The following is a 22,697-nucleotide window of genomic DNA, read 5'->3' as shown; positions in this document are numbered from 1 at the left end:
ACCAGAACACCTATCTGTTATACTGGTGCATGTTTAGAAGCCAGTAATGAAGCACAGCAGGCCAGTGACTAAAACCAGGATCTGGACGGAGGGTGCAACAGCTGCACTTCAGACACATAAGCTATGTTTATGTGGACGAATATTCCATCGATCTGGATCAGAAGTGCTACATGTAAATGTAGGTACTGACTGGGAGATCTTCAAGACAGCAGCTTCCAGGTGGACATGTCTCTCCCTAGCAGACTCATCTACCTTCTGTTACACATTTTGAGGCATCTCATGTGAGAGGGTTGTGTGTGTGTTAGGTTTTGTTTGACCTTTGCATTCAGCTGTACAGCAATTTGACAATATAGTGGTTTGATTGAGTAGTTTGGTTTGTTCTGCGTTGTGCTGCTTTGTTTTTTTACTGCAGATTTGTCTGCTAAAATTTGACATTTTACTCAACTAATTTATTCTTCTGAGCCATAAGCTGTCATTCTTTTTTAATGTCATGCTGACACTACAAACAAACATGGATGTAAATAATGAATAACTCACTCAACCTGTTTATTTAAAATACACGTAGAACATTTACACCGAACGCCTCTGTTTGGTTTTTGATGTTGCTTTTGCATGTTTTTACTCAGACATGTTTCGAAGAGGTGGAAGGCAGAAAATGGAGAACAAAGATGAGCAAGCTGCTCTGCCCAGTGTGCTTTCTGATCTGAGCTTCATGAATAATTTCAGAGCGGACTTAGGAACTGGTGCTGTACTCCCATAAAGCTTGGGTTTCTTTCTTTTAACTCTCATAAATGCCAGTTTAAGAAAATGTTTTTGTGCTATGAATCAGAAGTTTTCCAGTCAAATCTGCTGACATCATGAATGTGATTTTCTTTGTGTCCTGGAACACATGAGGTTTAGATTATCTCTTTTATTGTTGACTGTTTCACTTAACTCACTCTATTTTTAATGATTATATAGATTGATAAATTAAACTTTATATGTGTGAAACTGCAACAGTTTTCTTTTTTTATCTGTGAAGGAGACGTGGTGCATCGATCTTACAGTCTCATGGTATCTAGTGTTCCTCCAAAGTACTGTAAATTATAACAATACAGCAATAAAAAACAGAATTTAAAACAATGAGCACAATTAAACGATACATAATCAAAACATAATAAGACCGTTAATCTTCAGTTTCATTAAGTAATTTAAAGTTTAATACAAGGGCTTAATGCATGCAAAACCACAGTCATATTTTCAATGTTTTTTTTCCAGTTTTGTTTAAAACTTTTGCATTTTTCTCACAAACTTTTTATATTAAATCAGTGTCGTAAAAACCTCTGCTACTATCTACTCTCAGAAACGGCTTCATTGTTTTTTGTGGATGAAAAGGAAAGAAAGGCAACACCTTTCTTAATAATATAGTGTCTTAATTGTCCTTATTCAGTTTTAAAAATTAAAAGCCATATATAAATCATACATTTAGATATGCAACAACTTTAAAGACAACTGGTGAGAAAAAGAAAAGATTACGATTCTTTACCTAAATGCCTGATATTAAGTTAAAAATGTGTTGCCTGATAAGAGGAAACAAATGGCAGCAGATGACAGCAACCATTGTGCTGCAGACTGTGTGCCACTGCCACACAACAGCAGTATAAGGTTAAACGGAAGTGGTGACGCGACAGGCACCAAACAAATGAACAACACTGGCAAAGAGAGGGAGGAAGCACTTGAAGACAAAGAGAACCACATTGTAAGAGAGAGAAAGTGAGCAAGATGAGGAAGAAACACACAAGTCTTTGTGACAATTGGACAGATGCTGAAAGAAGCTTGCTTCTCTGGAAAAGTGTTTTTTAGAGGCACTAATCATCCCAGTGAGCAATTTGTTAGTTTTATTCAAAACAATAAGACATGCTGAGTCACTACAAGAAGCACCAACTCCTTTGTTAAGCTTGATGAGTTTCCTATATGACGTCAGTGTCTGTAAGTGTTTTCAAGTCTTTCAATGCCTAAATGTCACACTTTTAAATGGAACCACTAGGGGACATGTGACAATGCCCTCCCGTGTCTCTCCTTCAAAGTTAATCTTTACACTGTAGTAATGAGGGGGGGTATGAGAGACACAGAGTGAGATGAAGCATTTAGAAACTGTCCCTCACTCATTCTCCATATTAAATCAACGCTTTCCAGTAAAATACATAAAGAATTTTAGGCTTAATAAAACTTGGAAAAATCCAGCTGAAATTCAGTTGTGAGAAGATATCATTTAAATCTTGCATGTTTATCACAGGCCTGTGAACGATGGGGCGGGCTGTGTGTTGTTACCTTGGCAACAGAAGCACCTTTATGTGGTGTCCCATCACTTTCTCTTGCATCCTTTCAAACCTGCTATCAGTGTCACACAGATTATTCTCACCGGCAGCAGACAATCCATTTTACTCATTTAGACAAATCAGGCTGTTAGAGGAAAAATCAGTTAATTTCAGGGCGTTTCACATCACAGAGTGCAGTGATGCAATCATCAGTTAATACTGCAGATAATGATGGATCAAAGTCCAGCAGAGAGTGAGTAAAAGTTGTGAACCAAATGGACCGACAGACACGCAGATGGACAGATACGCGGGCTGGCAGATGTGCTGGAGTGGGCATTGGCTGGGGAAGCCGCGTTTTGTTTCTGTGTGGGGAATACACAAACATGATGTAGCCGGTCTTCACACAAACTGAGGAGCCTGTGCCCACGCACTACTGCGAACCTGCTGTGTGGGTGACTGGCGCAACGCTGACTGACTGACGGGCCGTGGTGGCATTTAGACAAAGTTCACCTCAGCAGGCAGCTATGCAAACACACACACACAAACACACTAACACAGTAGGTGCTGTGGGTGTGTGAGAAGGGAAAACCAGTAAGGTGCTGGTCCCGGATGGCTGGTGGGCACTAGAGCTTGTGGTGTATCCACAAGTCCAGATAAGGATGAAGCAGGAGGTGTGAGGGAACAATAACACATAGCATGTGATGGATTCTCTCAATGAATCATTTGTTTATCATTCTTGTGGCTCTGTTGGCTTTGTGATGATTGGAGACTGTACCAACTGTGTGCATGTGATATGGGTTTGTATGGTATGCAGCCATGCATACACCCCTGTGTGTGACTCTGTCCTCCATCATTCATTCATCTGTTGGACCACCTGTGTGTTTCTATGAATGGCCATGCTTCTGTTGTCTATGTCGTCATGGCTCTCAGTCTGAGCAGCAGTCTACATTTATTTTCAAGGTCAGACATACAAAAAAAAGCTGGAATTATTCCCCAAGGTCGGTTCTGACCTACTCTGCATCGCCTATAACTGCAATTACAGTGGTACTACGAGGGTATTATCATTTCAAAATGTGTTTTAATAATTTTACATAAATAAAATGCCCTTTAGAAACTATGAAATAAAGGTTCAAGCTCAGAGTCTACCTCCACAGATGCAAAATATGTGTGTGAGGATTTAGAAATTTATGATTAAAAAAGCCATTCATAATCTGTTAAAGAGGACTGCAAAAGTTTGAGAACCCCTTCTTAAAACATACAGTGAATATTTAAGTGATTTGAAGACCTCTTGAAGACATTAAGTTAAAGATTAAACATTTTCAATATTTAAATGAAACGATTCGTTAATTAAATGATTAATTAGGGAACTATGAAAACCAAAACAATTGATGGTCACATAGCAGAAAAAGGTTAAGGAAAGACAGAAAAGTGGGCGGCTTTTTCCTCTTAAATAAGTACTTAAATAGGTACTTAAGAAATAGAAGGTGATAGGACCACCGAGAGTGCTAAGAAGCCAAATCAAAGCTCTAGTCTGACCAACAAGTCCTTCATTCAAAATGACCAAATAGGTCATTTACATAACCTTGAACATGACTGATAGCATCATCTTTCAAATGAGTGCTATACTGGTAGCAAGAAGGAAATATCTGAGTGAGCAAACATAATATGCTAGTGTTTCCTTAAACTAGGGATATCTTATCCGGTCCTCAAGGGCCACAGTCCTGCAGGTTTTAGATGTTTCTCTGCTTCAACACACCTGTTTCATTTTTTTAAACCTGTATGATGGTCTGTCTGCCATGTTGTGTTAAACAAATTTGTTTTGCCAAGAGCATCCTTTTGGATATGAGGCTCCCCTTGATCTGAAATGTTATTCTTTCTTTAAGCAAATGATGAACTCAAAATTGTTCTTGCTTTGCAGCAGGAACTTGGTGTAGTCTGGGTTTTGCTAAAAACTAATATCAGACCACAGACGTCTTTGTGATGTTGCTGCAACTGCCTGGATGATAAGTTTTAGACAGCAATGACCAGTAATTGGAGTGCAGAACATGTTGTCTATTCACTGAAACTACGATAAGATGTGGACTATTGCTGAAATGAGGTCAATATGGAGACGAGAAGTTAGAACTGGTTTCCCCACACCAGGAGCTTAGGAGCTAGAGATCAGAGGATGTTCTTTTTTTCACATTTTAATATTCCTAAATAATACAAAACAAGAAGATAAAACAAAACTAAACAAAAGAAGATTTGAGACATTTTAGTTTGGATCATTGGAAAGTGGACATGACAGTCTATTTTAGACGTTTTACATCTTTCTGAAATCAATCAAAACTTTGTATCATTTGAATTATTGATCAAATCAGTAAAAAATAAAAACAAAAAAGTACTTTTACAAAGTATTGTGTAATTTCAGTTATTACAAATCTACCAAAGTAAAAGTTAAAGAGTTTGTACAGTAAATTATCTCTAATTTGTTTTTGATAGAGGTGAGAAACCCTGCCCCCCCACTGTCACCATTCCTCATGTATTTGCCCTAATTACGCTTATTCAACTTAAATACATTAATTTTTCCAACATTTTGCCCTCCAAAGTTCATATAACTTTTTATAGATTAGTATTACTAATAACTAAATTAAAATTACGTTATATCTGCTAGATCGGGGTCTGCAACCTGTGGCTCTGGTGCCACAAATTGCTCTCTGGACCTTCTATAATGGCTCCTAATACATGGCTAAAATCTAAAATCCTACCTCTTCACCCATAATTAAGAATTACTCTTTACATCCATCCTGCTTCCCAACTTCTGGATTTAAGAAAGGAAACTATAATTCTATATATATACATAAATACATACATATATACAGACATATACGCAACCATACAATATATACACAGACCCATATATATATATACATATGCATGTACATACATCCCCGCATACCTGCATACGTGCCCCTGTAAATATACATACATACATACATACATGCACACATACACACACACATATATACATATACGCATACAAATTCATACATACACCTAAACCTATACATACATACATACCTACACACATATATACATATATACATACATACATACACACATATACATATCTATATGTATACCTACACACATACACATATATATATACATATACATATACATATACATGTATATATATATATATATATATATATATATATATATATATATATATATATATATATGTATATATACATACACATACATATACCTACACACATACGTACACATACACGCACATATATACACACATATACATACATATACATACACACATACATACATGCACACATACACCCATATACACATATATACATACATATAAACACATGCATGTTGCATCATATCGAGAACTGTAATCTAATAATATTATAGTTGTTTCCAACTACCAGAATGCAACACAAGGACCAAGAAAATAATACTCCAATTACCCCCCATGGAACTTGGAGCTTGTCCGTATACACATACAATTTTACAGTCCGACTCATAAATACTCCTTTATACCTGTAACTTTATGACACTTAAGTCTCCTTCAAACTCACCTCAAATTCTCATCCATGTACTTATTACAGAATATCAGTCTAAGTTTTTTTTAAAAAACAAACTCATGCATTAACATTCTTTCAGCTCTTGGCTGAGTTTATTCCAAACCCTCACCCCACTGACCGATACTCACATTTTTTTCAAGGTTGTTCGTACGCTGCTGGTTCTGAAGTTAAGGTTTCCCCTGTAACTATATCCCCCCTCTCTGTCGCTAAAAAGTTTCTGTATGTTATCAGGTAGTTGTTTGTTCCTGGCTTTATAGATTAACTGTGCCAATTTAAATTCTACCAAATCTGGGAATTTTAATAAACAGGAGTTTATAAATAACTCATTAGTGTGGTCCCTAAACCCCACTTTATGAACTATCCTAATGGCTCTTTTCTGGAGTGTGCACAGTGGTCGGAGTGAGGATTTGTTTGATATTCAAGAAATATTTAGCTTTACTGAGGACCGAAATAGTTTTGTTTAGTTTGGCTTGTACGTGTTGTATGTATGGTTTCCAGCAGATCTTTTGGTCGATTGTCACCCCCAGAAACTTTATTTCTTTCACTCTTTCTACATTTACACCCTTTATCACAATTTTAACCTCACTGTTCACCTTATGATTTCCAAACAATATAAATTTTGTTTTGTCCAGATTCAATGAGAGTTTATTTACATCAATTCACATTTTCAATTTATTCAGTTCTGATGAGATTTCCTCCGTGAGCTGCTGTAAGTTCTCCCCTGAGCAGAAAATATTAGTAAACAAAATGTCAGCAAACAAAATAAAGTGTAGTTTTTTTTTTAGAGATATTACATATGTCATTTATATATAAAATATATAACTATATAACATTTTCTATAAATATAAATATAATATAAATATAAATTATATTATTATTATTATATATTATATATATATATATATATATATATATATATATACATATATATATATATATATATAATACCTAATGACTAGCAAGAAGAGGACAAACCTTATTTTTTGAGATGTAGATATAATTATGTAATAAAAAAAAGCCTTTAGTTTAATACCTAATGACTAGAATATATATATATATATTCTAGTCATAAGGTATTAAACTAAAGGCTTTTTTTTAATTACATAATTTCCCACAAATATCTACATCTAATAGAATAAGGTCTGTCCTCTTCTTGTTTTTCTTATTTTAAACCCTAAAAGTAGAAGTAAAAATGTGGCTCTTATTATTGTTTTTATTTATAAAAAATGATCATATTCTGCAGTCATTTAGCAGACACGTTTCTCTAATCTGCAGGTGGTTAGGCACCGTTAAGCGTCTTGCCTAAGGACCCAACTGGAAGGTGTTGAAGTTCGTCCCTCTGGGCTTCAGTCTCAGGTCACCCACACGGGAGACAGATGCCCTGCCAACTGAGCTATCCAGCTACCAGAAAAGTAGTCTTTTTTAAAAGGCCTCATAACATTTGCGGCTCTGAACAAGTTTTATTTAGATAGGTTGAGGCAAATATGGCTCTTTGCATTATAAAAGTTGCAGACCCCTGCACTAAATATATTCCATTTAAAAAAAAGCAATGTTACATTTTACATATGAAGCAGTATGAAGCAACTTTGATGCAAGATATGAAAATGGATTTTACACATGCCACTGTGACCTTGTGGATGTTATTTTGACATGATATATAGTTGTTCTCATGAATGAATGAATAAATAACCCATGTGGTTGATAACTGGCAGGAGAATCTTTTCTCATTGTAAGAGACCTTCAATAACTTTCAGTAGACTCTAGAGTGGTATAGTGTTCTAACCTGACTTTTATGAAAATTTTCGCCTCAGTGTTTTAAGTAAATATTTAAAAAGGCCAGGTGAGTTTTGGAAACATTTCTTGAGGACAAAATAGTTCAAAATAGAACATTTGGCTGTGATGGATGAAGGAGTGTTTGAAGACTAAAAATAGCACTTCTGCAGCTGTTGGGCATGAGGGGGGAGTGATCATGGTTTGGTTACTGGGAGAGAAAAGAATGGATTTAAATGACTTCCAAAATATTCTGGAAAAAAAATACTGTCTATAAACAAGCTGAAGCGGAAGATAGGCATTTCACAAAAGGATAATAAGCTTAAATACACATCAAGCTCAAATATGCACTACTCCATATAAAGCAAACCATGGTGAAATAATATGGAGAACCTTACATGAGACCTACTCTCAATCCAAACCAAGAATCTCAAAGTTCTCAATTTATTTTACAAAAAGACAGGGTAAAAATCCCCCAAATAAGTATTATAAAACTCAAAAAGCACTTATGCAGTGGTATTTGAGAGGTGCCAGTATCGCTTTTTGCTACTAACCCTTACCCCTTTCTTGCTCATTTGAAACGATGAAAGATCCAAATAAAACAGAAAGTAAGACTGCATCCAACTGTAGAAAAAGCTAATGATAGAGAGCATAAAAACTGAACCAATCTGGAGAGATTTTGAAAGCTTGATTTAATTATCTACTCATCTCCACCCTAATCAGTGCCTTACCTCAAGCATGTCTGACTTTAACATTGTAAACACTGTGTCAACACTGACTTAAATGGCAAATAAGATTCTTAATTTTTGTAAATAATATGCACTGTTGAACTCTTGCATTCGGTTTAACAATAAAAAAGCATGGATGTCTGTTTTAGTGACTCATGGAACATAGGGTTTGAAGAAGTGATGAGAACAAATAAAAAGTCACAATTCATCACACTTTCATTGTCAACTGATGCTGTTTTAGAGCTGGTGTTCAAACACAAGCAGTGACAGCTTGAGGCACAGACACGCAGCAGAAAAGACTTGAAGCGGCATCCATATTAAGGCATCTGTTGTGTTCTGTCCTTTTTCTGCTCTGTCGATTCATTAGTGCTATATTTCCCACCAATTTATGAACTTAATTAACAATCGATCGTGTGCGATAGAAGCAGGGAAACTAGCTGAGATTAATTACACTTGAGAAGTTTAGATAAATTATTTATATTACAGGTTTTGTTTTAAGTAACCCAATTTCCTTAAATAGTAAAATAAAGTCCACTTTCATGTGTCCACTCTTTCCCCGTTGGAGTATTTGATGCCGTTTCATAGCTTCATCATCATTAATTATGTCACGAACTATAATTAAGACACAAACATCATGACTGCGCATGCCGCACTTAACCTCCACAAAAAATACTACTCAATCACGGTTGAGTAACTCGCTTTTGGCTCTGAATTCTCCCTTCTGCTTGAATCACAATTCGGGGGCATCCTTGTTCACCAAGACAAAACCATCTACGACTTTTTTCTGTATCTGTCTGGCTGCAGTGCGCCGGAAACAGACCATAACTGTCTGTACGTATGCCAACCAGGAAACGAACCACTCCTACCCATCCTCCGCTCCTCCACGGAGCCCAGTCACCATTACCGGGCACCGTGCCGTGGCTTGCTCCCGCCCCCTTCCACTGATTCTACATTCACTCTTTCGCACTCCCTCCCTTTTGATCCAATGTGCGTCGAAATGTCTCCTCCTCTCATAGTCTGAGCGCACGTCTCCAACCAGCTTTTACGCGCGTATAGAGAATCCCCTACGGTCGGCCCCTCCCCTTTCCGTTTCTTGCCGCCCTCATTCATTCATGACCCCGGCCAGTGACGTAGGAGATTCCACGGTGCCTACTGCCGTAGGCAATAACGGCATGCTTGAGTATAAATGGACCATTGGTGGCCCTCACCAAGCACACTCTCAGTCGCTCCGACTCGGGAACCAGGGCATCAGCGGAGATAGCAAGGTTTAACTTCCCTCTTAGGCTAACTCGCTTTGGGCTTTGGTTCAGGATGGACAACTCTTCTATTTCTCGGAGCCGACGATGCTCCTTCATGCGCAACTGCAAAAGTAAGTTTCTTACTGACTTCTTAGGCTTTGGATATATCATGGACCCCAAAGACGAATGATAGTCTCTTGATTTGTGTTAGAAATCGTTGCAGGATTTCTAAGGTTTTCATTGAAGATCTTTTTGATTAATATTACATCAAGCGTTGAAAGTGGATACATGTTTGGATGGATGATACAAGATGGAAAGGGAACTTGTGGATTTTTTAATAAGATACTTACATACTTCAGATTTATAGTGCCACAAAGAAACGGACGGCATGTTAGATGGAACGAAAGAAGAGCATTTTAATCAACTCTAAGAAATCATTACTGAGTTTTGACCGAAATGTTTGTGATAATGCTGTGCGTAATAGGCGCAATTGAAAAGCTGAGGTGTAAACTTCACTCACTGTAGATAAACAAGACAGCAAATTTTTTTTAACCTGTCAGGATTTATGACTGCAGCTAAAATAATATAGCAGTGTATAAAAGCTAATTAGAAAATAAGCAAATGTATTGAGTGCAAATTAAGCGCAAATGTTTGCCGATTTGGGCTCTGTGCTGCTGTACTAAATGGTAATAAACGGTTTCAGCACGTCGGACAGTTCCGACTCACCTCCTTTCACTCCTTGCTTTCCTTCAGGCGGTCTCTCCCTCTGGTTGGTGGTGTGGCTGGTCCTCGGCAAGCCAAGTCCGGCGTCAGCGTGTCCGCAGAACTGCGTGTGCTACCCGACGCCCATGACTGTGAGCTGCCAGGCGCAGAACTTCACCGCCGTCCCTGTCGGAGTACCGTATGAGTCGCAGCGCGTGTTCCTCCAGAACAACCGGATCACGGAGCTTAGAGTTGGCTCTTTTGGCTTTGGAACTCAGGTAATAGAGAATGAAGAAAACAGCATTTACAATGTAAAGATCTTCAGGAGTAAAAAACAAAACATAACACGTTTGCCACGTTTTCAAAACTGTTTTCTCCCCAACATATATAAATATATGTAAAAAAAAAAAAACATGCTTCAATTTCGCGATTTTTCCTTTTCAGGTTCTGTGGCTGTTCTCCAACAACATCACATGGATTGAGGCAGGGGCTTTCAGTGAGCTGAGGGACTTGGAGGAGTTGGACCTGGGGGACAACCCTAACCTCCACAGGCTGGAAGGAGGAGCTTTCCGCGGCCTTGAGAAGCTCCAGAGCCTCCACATGCACCGCTGCCGGCTCACTGCCCTGCCCCATGACATCTTCCACAAGCTATACAGCCTGCATTTCCTCTATCTGCAGGTAGGGGCGCTGGGAAGCCATGGAAATGCATAACTGATACATATGCAGCCACCCACACTAGTTCCTTCACACACAGAATCACATATTCAGTTATAAATGTTGCAAATTAATACAACCTTCTATACTAAACTATCTTTTTCTTTTCCAGGAGAATAATCTCCACTTTCTGCAGGATGACATCTTTTCTGACCTCATCAACCTGAGCCAGCTGTTCCTGCATGGCAACCGTATCCGCACCCTCTCAGAAAATGTGTTCCGTGGTTTGGTCAACCTTGATCGACTCCTCCTCCACGACAATCGCATCAGGCAGGTGAACCGCCGCGCCTTCCGCGACCTTGGCCGCCTGACCATGCTCTTCCTCTTCAACAACTCCCTGGCTGAGCTGCCCAGCCAGACCCTGAGGGACACCCAGGGTATTGAATTCCTCCGGCTCAACGCCAACCCTTGGTCCTGTGGTTGTGAGGCCCGTGCCCTGTGGGAGTGGTTCCGTGAGGCCCGTGTCTCTTCATCTGAGGTGATCTGTGCCTCTCCTTCCACTCGCCGTGGTCAGGACCTCCGCTTCCTTCGTGAGATGGACTTCGCTCTCTGCCCCCTGCCTGATCCTGGCTCCATCGCTGGTTCCACCACTACTACCTTTAGCACCAAAACCCGCTGGTGGTTTCACAAGAACAAGCCACAATCCTCCACTAAAGGTGTGTTTGAAAAGGCCTCAGAGACTGTCAAAGCTGGTTTGTATGGGAAAGGCCCATCCACAACCACTTCAGTAGTCAAGTACGAACTGGGGGAGGAAGAGTTGGCACTGCCCAAACTTGACCCAGAAGAGTACTGGGAAAACTATGGCAATGAAGACTCAGGTGTCACTGTGCGGTGCTTTGAGCTTGAATGTCCACCTGAGTTTGATTTGCCTCCATCTTCCTCCTCTCCTAGATCCACTGCACCCTCTTTCCTCACACTACTAGCCCTTTTGGTTTTCACCTTCTGCCTCAACCTCCACCAACTATTTGGCTGAAGAAGACTCTTAGTGCCACAACTTTTCCCTTCCAGCCTGTTTTAGAGGCTGGGGGATCCCTGTTAGACTCTCTATACCCCCTTTGCCCACTTTGCTGTAAGCACATTTTCAAGGAACAGCATGGGAGATAGGGGGATGGCTAGATTCTGAATCTACCACTTATAGGGCTTAACACTTTTCAGGGCTGCTAAAAGTTCTTCAGCTAAGTTCACATATATCTACAATACTCTACAGGTATGGCTTTCTGTGTCTTACCTGTATGATGTCATGTTACGATTCCCTGCAATCAGGGCTATGAGGGCTGAGTCCATCTCAAATATGAACGCAATTTGATAGCACTTGTGAATGATGATGTTGTCGGTTTTGTCACCTCAACTTAGTCAATAATCTTCGCTCTTTTAGTGCATCCATTTAACTGGTTGCAACAAATACAATTACTGTTTGAATCAGTGCACAGTAATTTTAATACTGTAATCACTTAAAGTGTCATGTAAATAGGTATGTATTCTGTGAGTGTTCAGACTGACATCTGTGGTCCAGCTAAATCACTTTCATCTTGATCCAAGAAAACTGTGAAGGCTTGTGCCTCTACATGACAGAGCACAGCGAGGGGAAGATAGAGAAGAACAAAGCCTAATGTGAGGAAGGGAGAGAGAGAGACAGAGAAAAGGGTGAATGCTTATTCTTCAACAGAAGAATAAGTGGTGGAAAGCAAAGTAACAGAGAGAAAAGAGGGGTTTCTTTCTTTTTGGAAAGGGAGGGGGGAGTGTTTATGCAGCAATAAGGAATGAGAAAGTGAACAGTGAGACTAAGTGAAGGACAGTGCTGGCAGTAGAAGCAGCAACCTGCAGGAGATTAGTAATAAATCTTGCCGTTAGTTGTTGTACTACCTATTTGACTCATGCCATCCACCATTTTCTGTAAATATGGTGTTGTTTTGCGACAACCACATGGATAGAATGCTTCCTGTCAGGAAGCCAGAGATTTTGATTTTGAATGTCTTTCTGTGACATATTAATATAATGTGTGATGATTGTTGACTTGAATGATGAAGATCTTGATAAAAAAGATACACTGAATATTTCCTGAATCCTATTTTTATTATTTGTGACAATTTTTACAAAGTGTGTTTTAACTGAAGGGGTTGTAGGAGACTTTACATTGGTAAAAATCAATTTGACCTTAAGAAATAATAAAAAAAAAAATTAGAAAAGTACACACAAAAAAGGGGGCAGATTGCCACTCTGTGACAAAGCTGTGACTAAAGGTAGACTGACCAAATGGCGACATGGAGTAGTTCTGGCTCTGATCTGCATCTGTGAGTATAAAAGAGAAAAAATGGATTCGCAAGCTGGTAATACTGCAAAAGGCAAATACGTCAGTGGGTTTATCACTTCTGTGACTCATCGCTGGGCATCACCAAATGGACAAATGAGTTGCAAATTGGCTCATTTGTAGATGTACTAAGAGAGCAATGAGATAATCTGGAAACAGAGGAAGCAGGTGATAAATTAAGACTGACAGAATGATGTGCAGACTGTTAGAGGTGGTATTAACTGACAAATTAGTGACCCAAAAAGTCAAAGGCAGGGAATTAATAATGCTGAGGCTGCAAAAATCTGGAAAAAGAATGTTCTGAGCCAGCAGCGGAAGCAAAGTAAATAAGCAGAAGGAAGAAGTCTCCAAATATAGGCATCCTCTTGTTCTCATTTTAGCAGTTTTTAACTCATCCTCTTGAAAGTGGTCTTTCTATAAAGCAAGCTAACCCACTGATAATTAATTCTTTTTGTCCACTTTCCTCCCTCTGGTGCACAATTTTTCTAAGACTTCATCCGTGTCTCAAGGGCAAGGAAAGCGTTTTTTAATAGAAGTGACTAGGGGAAGGATGAAATGAAGTAGGAGTGAAAGAGTGGGTGGTGATTTCAGTGATCAGCACGCACATATGGGCACACTTGCAGATACAATCAGAGAACCTTGCAATAGTTTCTTTTTGGCTTGAGTTAGAAGAGAAAGAGGTACTCTTTTGAGATTTATTGCCATAATCCAAAATGTTAGTGGGAAATATTCAGTGGCATCTAATGAAATTTAGTTTCTTCATGAGTCTCCTGGAGGAGGTCAAACTGCTCTTCTTCTGGTGCTCTTCTGTGGCCATGATAGTGAGGTCACTTTCAGACGACCAAAGTGCCAGTTATACCATTTCCCCCAGTTACCTTGTGCAGTTTGTCAGTCTGCATGTTTTCTGTTTCTCTGAAAGAGAAATAGTTACTCTGTATCATAGATTCGCTCATTTGTTATTTATTTTTACTGTAAAAGAAAAAAGATGTTATTGAAAAATAAATTCATAAGAAAAGAAATGCGTTGTTTCATGTGTGTGGGATTTTAATTCTATGTCTTGGCAACTGTCCAGTCAAACATCCAAAGCAATAAAAAGTGTACATGCACATGCACACCCACCCACACACAACATGCTTGGACACAGACATAGTTGGCATTGCGCAGGTAGATATCTATCCATCCTCCTTAGCTACAAAACCTTTAAAAAGGTAGTGAACAGAGTGTGAACACTGTTACTATTCACTGCATAGTGAGGCTATATAATAAGCAAAAGCACAACAATTAACACTGGAAATTACTCAAAAAATACTGGCAACATTAAAAAAAAAACCAAAAATATAAATACCAGCAATAAATAATGAAAAAATGACAGAGGATGAGCAGCTTCTTCTTGGGAACACAGACGGGACTTTCAAAAGTGCAAATAAACACAAAATTTAATGTTTTGCTGTCCAAAACTGATACAATACTGTCAGGCAAATGAACAAAAGCAAAAAGAAAACAAAAACAAAACATCAATGACATCAGTTCTCTGCAGACTTTGACCAGGGACCCTTTCAGTAATTTGCTGCTGGCTGTTTCCCACAGCTTGAAGACTTTCCCAGAATCCTTGTTTATTTCTCAACTGCAGGGTTCTCCAAGTAGAAGGATGCAATGATATTGTTCTGCCTGATAAAGTTGGAAAGCATCAACTGTTCCTGAGAATATTACACTGATAACACTGGACATTGGAGAGATATTCAAATTGACTCAAGTTTACCAAAACTCCCCCAAACCATCCTCCAAATGCTTAATGCTAGGGGTAAGGATTTGTGCTTTCATCTATCTTATGACATCAATACATAATTTGACCCAAAGCACTTCTTTATCCATAAGCCTTTTTTCCAGTTACCTTTAGTGTAGATGATTTAGTTCGGATGATCCTTTCCCCACTTCATTCTCTTTTTCTTGTTATGGAGGTACATAAGTGGCTGTCTCCAGACAGCTGATACTACAGGACATGTGTGATTAAGGCGAGCTGTCAGTTAAGATTTGTTATAGACTGAAGTGACAGACACACATATTCTCTGCAGGAGATGTTATGAGGAGCTCATCCAAATTCCTGTTCCTGCTATCGTTTAATTTCTTGAAAGACTGTGTAGTGTCATGTTTTCTGTCAGTTCTGCACTCTACATTATCACATGTATCTCACATGCGTTCATCAAGTTCTGTACGTCCACACCGTCATATGCATTCTGTTAACCCTGGACATTCTGTATGTGGGTAGTATTATATGTCTCTTATATACAAGTCTTATAATTAGATCCAAATGTTAGCTGAGGGAGTTTTTTTTGTCTCAGCTTCATATATAAAGTGACTTGTGACTAGAGTTTGTGGGATTTCCACATTGATTCATGAGTCTACCTGGATTATGTAGATCTGCGTTCTTTAGATACCAGTCTTTTTGTAATAAAATATGTTTTTGTAATTTATAGCTTTTTATGCCTTCAAGTCATTTTTCATATAATCACTCAGCCCAAGAAAGAAACCTCGACTGAATGTATGACATTGAATGAAAAGTTTTCAAGTGATTTCAGATGGCCTTAAAAGTCTTTTGCAGCATGGAAGAATATGAAAGTGCTATTATCTCTAGACTCTTTTGACATTTTTAATGACTTTCTGAGTGGGAAATGAACAACTATTAAGCATAAAGAACCTTAAGACCTTTGAATGAAAGTAATGTGCCACTGGAGGTAGTAAAACCTTTTTTTTTTCTTTAGTTATAGTTATATTTTTTGAGGGAACCTGTAATAAAATTTTGTGCATGAAAACTGGTTTTAAAGTATCAATTCCCTTCTAAATAATGAAAAAAAATCTATATTATAATTGTCACACTGAAAGAACCAAAAGAGATTAAGTGTTCTTTGTTGTCCAAACAGACTGTTAAGAGATTACATTGTAAGCAATTAATATGATTAATGTGTGACAGTCTAAGCTCACAAATCCTGTGGATTTTCAGTACATGATCATTGTGGACCCATTAGGCTTTACTTTGGCTCATTTGAGCTTTGAGTTAAATGCATTTGGAGATTATTGTGTACAAAATCTAAAACGATCTTTTCTAAAGCTGCTAAAAATAAAAGTGAATCAAACAAGTTACCACTGAAAAAAGGCTGCATAGTGTTGTCAGAAGGTGTCAGTAGGCTACGTTGCATCTGGCTGTAATTGTAGAAGTAGTTGTCCTACCAGGAAACCAACCTCAACGAGAAACAAAAGAACTGTGGAGGAAAGCCATCACAATGAAAAAGAGAGCTTTTCTTTAAGAATGTCTTGCCGGCTCTGACTAGAAGCAGCTGATGAGTGATATAATTTTGTTCTGTATTATGTCTGATGTGATTTGCAAAAATCTATTTAACTTAATGTGTATCAAGTCTTCTTAAAAGCAAACCAAAACCAGCTCACTATGAATAAACACTAAATTTTTTCAGTATTTATTTTTTTCTTTTTACGATTTCATCTTTACTTATTCACACATTCAACATTTTAATAAAAACAGCAATGGAAACCCAGCTAGTATTTAGTTTCCCAGGCATTGGTTGTGCAGGTTATGAATATTCTGATGGTGCTAAAACAGCAGTGGAAACCCAGCTAGTATTTAGTTTCCTTGAGGTAGGTGACATTCCAGCTAGTGAAGGAAGGGATGGTTCTTGTACACAGACTGTGGTACAACTGATTGCTAGTTTAATACTCATCCTGCACAATGTTTTCTATAATACTTGCACTTTTTTGTCTCTTCTACTTGCATCTTTTCTTTTCTGTTGTGCTCTTATGAATGACAAGGGTTAGAAGTTAAAAGTGCATGGTCCAGGTTAAATATTGATGTACATAGTTCTGCATATTACTAAAGTATATTGTTGATCAGATACAAAATTCTGCCTGGTTGCTGTGTTATGTGGAACAAATTTTCTCTGCCAAGAGGAGCTTTATGGGTATGAGGCTCCTCTTGATAATCTCATTTTTTTATTTCTTTACTTGTTTAAATATATTGTTTTATCTTATTTTTTTGGTTTCACGGAATTTATGTAAACTTGCCGGACCTGAGCGGAGGGGACAGAAGGAGAAAAAAGGACAGTAATGGAGAGAAGTAAAAATGAAAGTAGAAAAAAAAATGAAGTAGAGATAATAATATGGTGGACAGAAGCAATGACCCTTCAATCCAAAAATTAAATTAGCAATTCTTATCAGTTCACATGAATATTACCCAACAAACAAGCATGGATAGTTATTTGGGGCGAGTATACAGACATACTACATATTCAAGTGCTACTTAAATACACAAGCCAGACAAATTTTGATGGGACTCTAATATTTATTACATTCCTGGAGCCATCGTTGCCCTGCAACATCCCCATGTTGAGAAACTGCATTTGATAACTTTATTTTCTAGCCCAGGGCATCACATTTTGCTTCATGACACAGCTCCATACGCCAACAACTGGATGTCAACACACTGTCTGTTTTGAACGTGCACTGTTCAGTTTCAGCAAAGAAATGCATGAAGACATTATCGGAAGTGAAGAAAAGACAGAAAGAAAACAAAAGTGCAAGAGTTAACATCAGAGTGATATTTTTTTGGTTAGAGAGAACTCAGAGAGTAGACAGGATCCATTTAAATTATTTAGATTTAGATTCCTGGAGCCATCATTGCCTGGCAGCATCCCGAGGCAGAGAAACCACACTTCACAATTTTTTACTCCAGACCACTGCAACACTTTACAGCAATATTTTGCTTTCAACACCGCGTCACATGCCAGCAACTTGATATCAACACACTGGCTGTTTTGAACGCTCACAATTGTTGATTCATTAAAGAAATGCAAGATGACGTCAATAAAGGAAGCAAGGAAAAGAAAGAGAAAGCATTAGAGCAAGAGATAAGGTAAGAGTCATCATCAGACTGACTTTTAATGGCCGGAGAGAGCTCAGAGTACAAGTAGGATGCAAGATGGATGCTGAATCTGCTTTATAGGTCCTCAAATAGTTAGTCTGTAAATAGTTGTTGAACCAATGTGGTGGAAAGACAAAACTTTGGGTTAACACCAGAAACAATAAGAAAACTTTAATTATTCAGTGTTCTGAGTTTTCTTGCAATTAACTCTGCATTCTGCATGGAGAAGGACTGAGATGTGATTTTCAAATGAATTACAACATTCCTTGTGTGTTCACATACACACATTCATAAAGCTCTTACTCACTCCACATTTTTTCCTTTTAGTAGCTCTTACTTAAATTGTTGCATTGTTTTCATGCAACTATCTGACCAAATACTTACTTAATGTTCACTTTGAAGAACAGTATGCCTGTTGCAGACTGCATTTCTAGCAAATAGAAAGTTGTTACATGCAAAAGTCACAGACTTCTTCTGCAAACACACACAGTTCACACTCTGTGGCTCATTCAATGGAATCACAGCATATCATGTCTATATAAGGATGAAACCGGCACATAACACAGCTCATCCTTCACATTCCCACTGGTCTCCGAGCTTCTGTTTGGCAGAAAAATTCCATGACGCACCTTCTTCGTAGAGTACATCGAAACTGTGTGGGTTTGATTGGACATCGTCCATGTCATTTACCCATCAGAACAGGCACAATCTCAACCACTGTGAGCGAGGTGGAGAGGCGGGACGAGAGTGTTTGTCTGTCGGAGATACAGTATGTTATATTGATGAATATTAATGGCTCCCAATTTATCACAGAGAAGAGAGAGAGCAGTTGAGAAACAGGGAGGAAGCTGTGCACTCGTTCAAGTGCGTCACCACTTTGTCACACTTATCTCCACCTGCTGGGGCCTTATTTCTTTTTCAATCTCTCTTTCTCACACACATTCTCAGCTTGTTATCTGCATACGCAATTTCCAATTGCCTTCCACTTTTTGTGTGTTGAGGAGTTTAATTCATGCCACCTCTCAGGCTCTTTCTGCGCTCTTGTTTTCACACATTTCCTCTTTTTCTGAAGCCACGTTGACGTCAGGCTTTGTATTTCCTTCTCACCTTTCTAAGATTATTGTTATTTTCTTTTCTCAGTTACCTCATAAGCTGACAGGCTTCCCTGATTCAAGCTTCCTTTCACTCATTCATAGTTAACTAGAAATCTACCACTTTGATCCTCCCATTTGTTTGTGCATCTGGTTGGGAACTTTGATTATGCTAAACATCTTGTTGCTTATATTTTCCTTTTTCATCATTCACATCATTCTGCTGCATGTTCTTCAATAAAAAATTAACTGTGTGGAGTATTTCACTTCATTTCTTCTTTAGCTGCTTCTTGCGGCCAGCAGGAATCAAAGTGTCTCAGATTACAAAATGATGAGAACAGGAGTCAAATACTGCAACAAACCAACATGAGAAAACAAAACAAAACAAAACAAAAAAAAAAACTAAACAAAACAAAACAAAACAAATCTTTTTGATTAAATCTGTAGCTATGAAGGTCATTTAATTGCCATAAGTGGAGAATATTCAACAAACAATCTTAGCACAGTGTAATTTAACATAAAATGAATATACTTAAATAAAGCTATTTCATTATTTTACCAGCAAATTAAACTCTGGAGCTGTTTGATCTTCTTTTACTGCCCAAAATAGACAAACATGCTAAAACATGTCAGACATGTGGAAATATACAGGGTGCATATGTGTGTCTGCAACAAAAAGAGTGGAAAAAGTGAAAAGTCACTGACGCCAATATGGAGTGAACAGCAGAGCATGGTGGTGACAGAAAGAGATGAAAATATGAATTTGTGAGAAAGTGAAAGAGACAGAAAGATAGCAACAGAGTAGGTGTGACGTTTGAGTCACGTACTTGGATCTCTCTTCAGCTGAGAACATTTGGAAGGCTTAAGTGTGCAAGCTCACACACGTGCGAATGCACCCTCATTGGCAGCATTCTGCGTTGCTGGTACGCCTTAAGAGAGGCCGACTGGGAGACAGACGTTTCTCAATGCATCACACAAGCAGGATCCACGCACATGCGTGCCCACACAGACACAGACACACACACACACACACACACACACACACACACACACACACACTCAACATGTTTTCTCAGCTACGTAACCCCAAAATATTATATATCTGTTTCATAAGCATACGGTAAACATGCTTATGAAACATTTTTCAGTGGATGTCTTTAACTCTGTGGTGCCCTGATTTCCCCTGCACCCTCTCTAAAAATATTTACGGGTGCAAGCAAACCCATCTGCTGGTTGACTGGACTGTGTCACAAGTTAGCAATGGCAACACAAATGTAAAGCAAACAGATGGACACATACTGACATGATGGGTCAAACTGTCAAATTAAGCGTGAAGATAGAGAAGGATTAGCTGGAGTAAGCACGAAGAAAAAAAAAATAGAATAAAGAAAAAGTCACAAAGGAAAAATGTGAGATACAAACAACAGAAGGAAATGGTATTAAATACTTGAGCTCAGTTACAGATTTTACCCTTGGCTTTCTGTTGTGCAGGGGCAAGGGGCCACTTTTCTGGTGAGCATCAAGGAGTAGTTGTCATTTTGCCTTTAAAACAGAGGATTGGAGGACATTTACCTAGATAACCACCATCCGTCTGTCCGTCCATCCATCCATCTTCTATACCGCTTAGTCCAATTTAGGGTTGCGGGAAAGTTGGAGCCTATCCCAGCAATCGGGCGAGAGGCAGGGTACAGGTCGCCAGTCCATTGAAGGGCAAACATAGAGAGACAAACAACCACACACACTCCCGCCAAAAGAGAATTTAGAGTGACTAATTAACCTAACATGCATGTTTTTGGACAGTGGGAGGAAGCCGGAGTACCCAGAGAGAACCCATGAATACATGGAGAGAACATGCAAACTCCACACAATTCGAACCAGCAACCTTCTTGCTGTGAGGCCGCGGTACTAACCACTACACCACCGTGCCGCTCCAGATAACCACCAGTTCTCTAAAAAAAGTTGTAAGCCCAGTCTTACAGTAGTAAGTAGTAGTAGTAGTAGGGTCGGAGTTTGCATCCTGAACGCAGATTGGAAGGTGGTTCCATACTAAAAATTTATACAACAATGGCTGCAAGAATTTTCAGTTTTCACTGCAAATCTTTCATCTCACCTCCAATGAATTGTTTTCTCCTTTCATGATCACCCAGTGTTGAGCCCAGCGAACTCAGAATAATGTCATAGTAATCCTTCAAGAAACCAACAAACTGTTCCATAAGTAGTTTTATTTTTTTCTCACATAAATGCTAAATGGAAAACCATTGCAAGCTGCTTAGAAGTCAGCTGCAGATCTTTCAAAAGGTCCAAACACCTTCAATTAAATGATAGTGTCAGGTAGTTGGACAGCATATAGATTCAGTTGAATATCCTGTGGGATATTTGAAGCTAATAGTGAGTTTAGGAGTCCGGTGAAAATGGGTTTGTAACTGTTCTGTGAAATTTCCAGCCATAACATTTGCAACCTGATGTGTCTGCCTCCAGTATGTTGAATTAATTTTGTAAGACTAGCTTCTCAACATTCAGGTGATTTCACAGGTGATTTTAAACTATGTTTTTTTAAAAAGTATAAAGATAATAATAATAATAATAATAATAATAATAATACATTTTATTTAAAAAAAAAGTGCCTTATCAAAGCACCCAAGGACACTGTACAAACATAAGACACTAAAAGTAAGCAAAGTAAGTAAGTAAGATCCACTTAATTTGGAAAGAAATGATTTTAATTATGAGCGCTTTAAAGAAAATGTAAAAATATATGTATCTTTTGGAATTTGCTAATTTGAAAGGATAGAAGTTACTTAAGTCCATGTGAAAAATATAACCTTGAATGTTAACATGCATGTGTGGTGTTCAAGTATTCCAGCAAACGTCCTGTAAAGTCTTAATTTTTTTTTTTTCCGTCTTTTCGATGTTTATGTGGCAAATAACTTCGGGTCCACTTGAAACCTCTGAAGAGTGAAATTTTATTTTCGTTCATAAAGAATGTGGAGTGCTCTGGGAAAAAGATGTGCAGCCTGCTTTCATATGAAATATGACCCTAGAAAGACGAACACATTTTGTGGTGGTTAATAATTCAACATTTCCTCTCAGTGTGGGTATAGAGAGTTCATGCTGCTTACAGCTTCCCTACATCTCTCCATCTCTTAGAAATATGAAACAGCATAAGTGAATTGGACAACCCACAGTTTGCACAAATGTGCCTATGTCCCCCAACTTCATGGATTAAAACTGTCACCCACCAGGCTTTAAGCAGCCTTCCTTCGTTCTGTCCACGTTTTCCAAGCTCACATGAAAGAGCTCGACTCATTTTTTCTCTTTTTTTAAAGACTAAACAC

At 38.4% G+C, this 22,697-nt stretch overlaps 1 protein-coding gene across 1 annotated transcript; it reads left to right on the top strand.

Moving 5' to 3' along the window:
* Positions 1 to 9,580: 9,580 nt before the first annotated feature.
* On the top strand, positions 9,581 to 14,363 carry rtn4rl2a (reticulon 4 receptor-like 2 a). Its single transcript, XM_041984362.1, has 4 exons — positions 9,581 to 9,751; positions 10,374 to 10,600; positions 10,767 to 11,000; positions 11,149 to 14,363. Exons 1-4 carry the CDS (start codon positions 9,694 to 9,696, stop codon positions 12,007 to 12,009), a joined length of 1,380 nt encoding a protein of 459 aa, XP_041840296.1. The 5' UTR covers positions 9,581 to 9,693; the 3' UTR covers positions 12,010 to 14,363.
* The last annotated feature ends 8,334 nt before the right edge of the window (positions 14,364 to 22,697 follow it).

This window comes from Melanotaenia boesemani, chromosome 4 (assembly GCF_017639745.1).
Source record: "Melanotaenia boesemani isolate fMelBoe1 chromosome 4, fMelBoe1.pri, whole genome shotgun sequence".
Classification (NCBI taxonomy): Eukaryota; Metazoa; Chordata; class Actinopteri; order Atheriniformes; family Melanotaeniidae; genus Melanotaenia; species Melanotaenia boesemani.
This window is presented reverse-complemented; position numbering and strand designations above follow the sequence as displayed.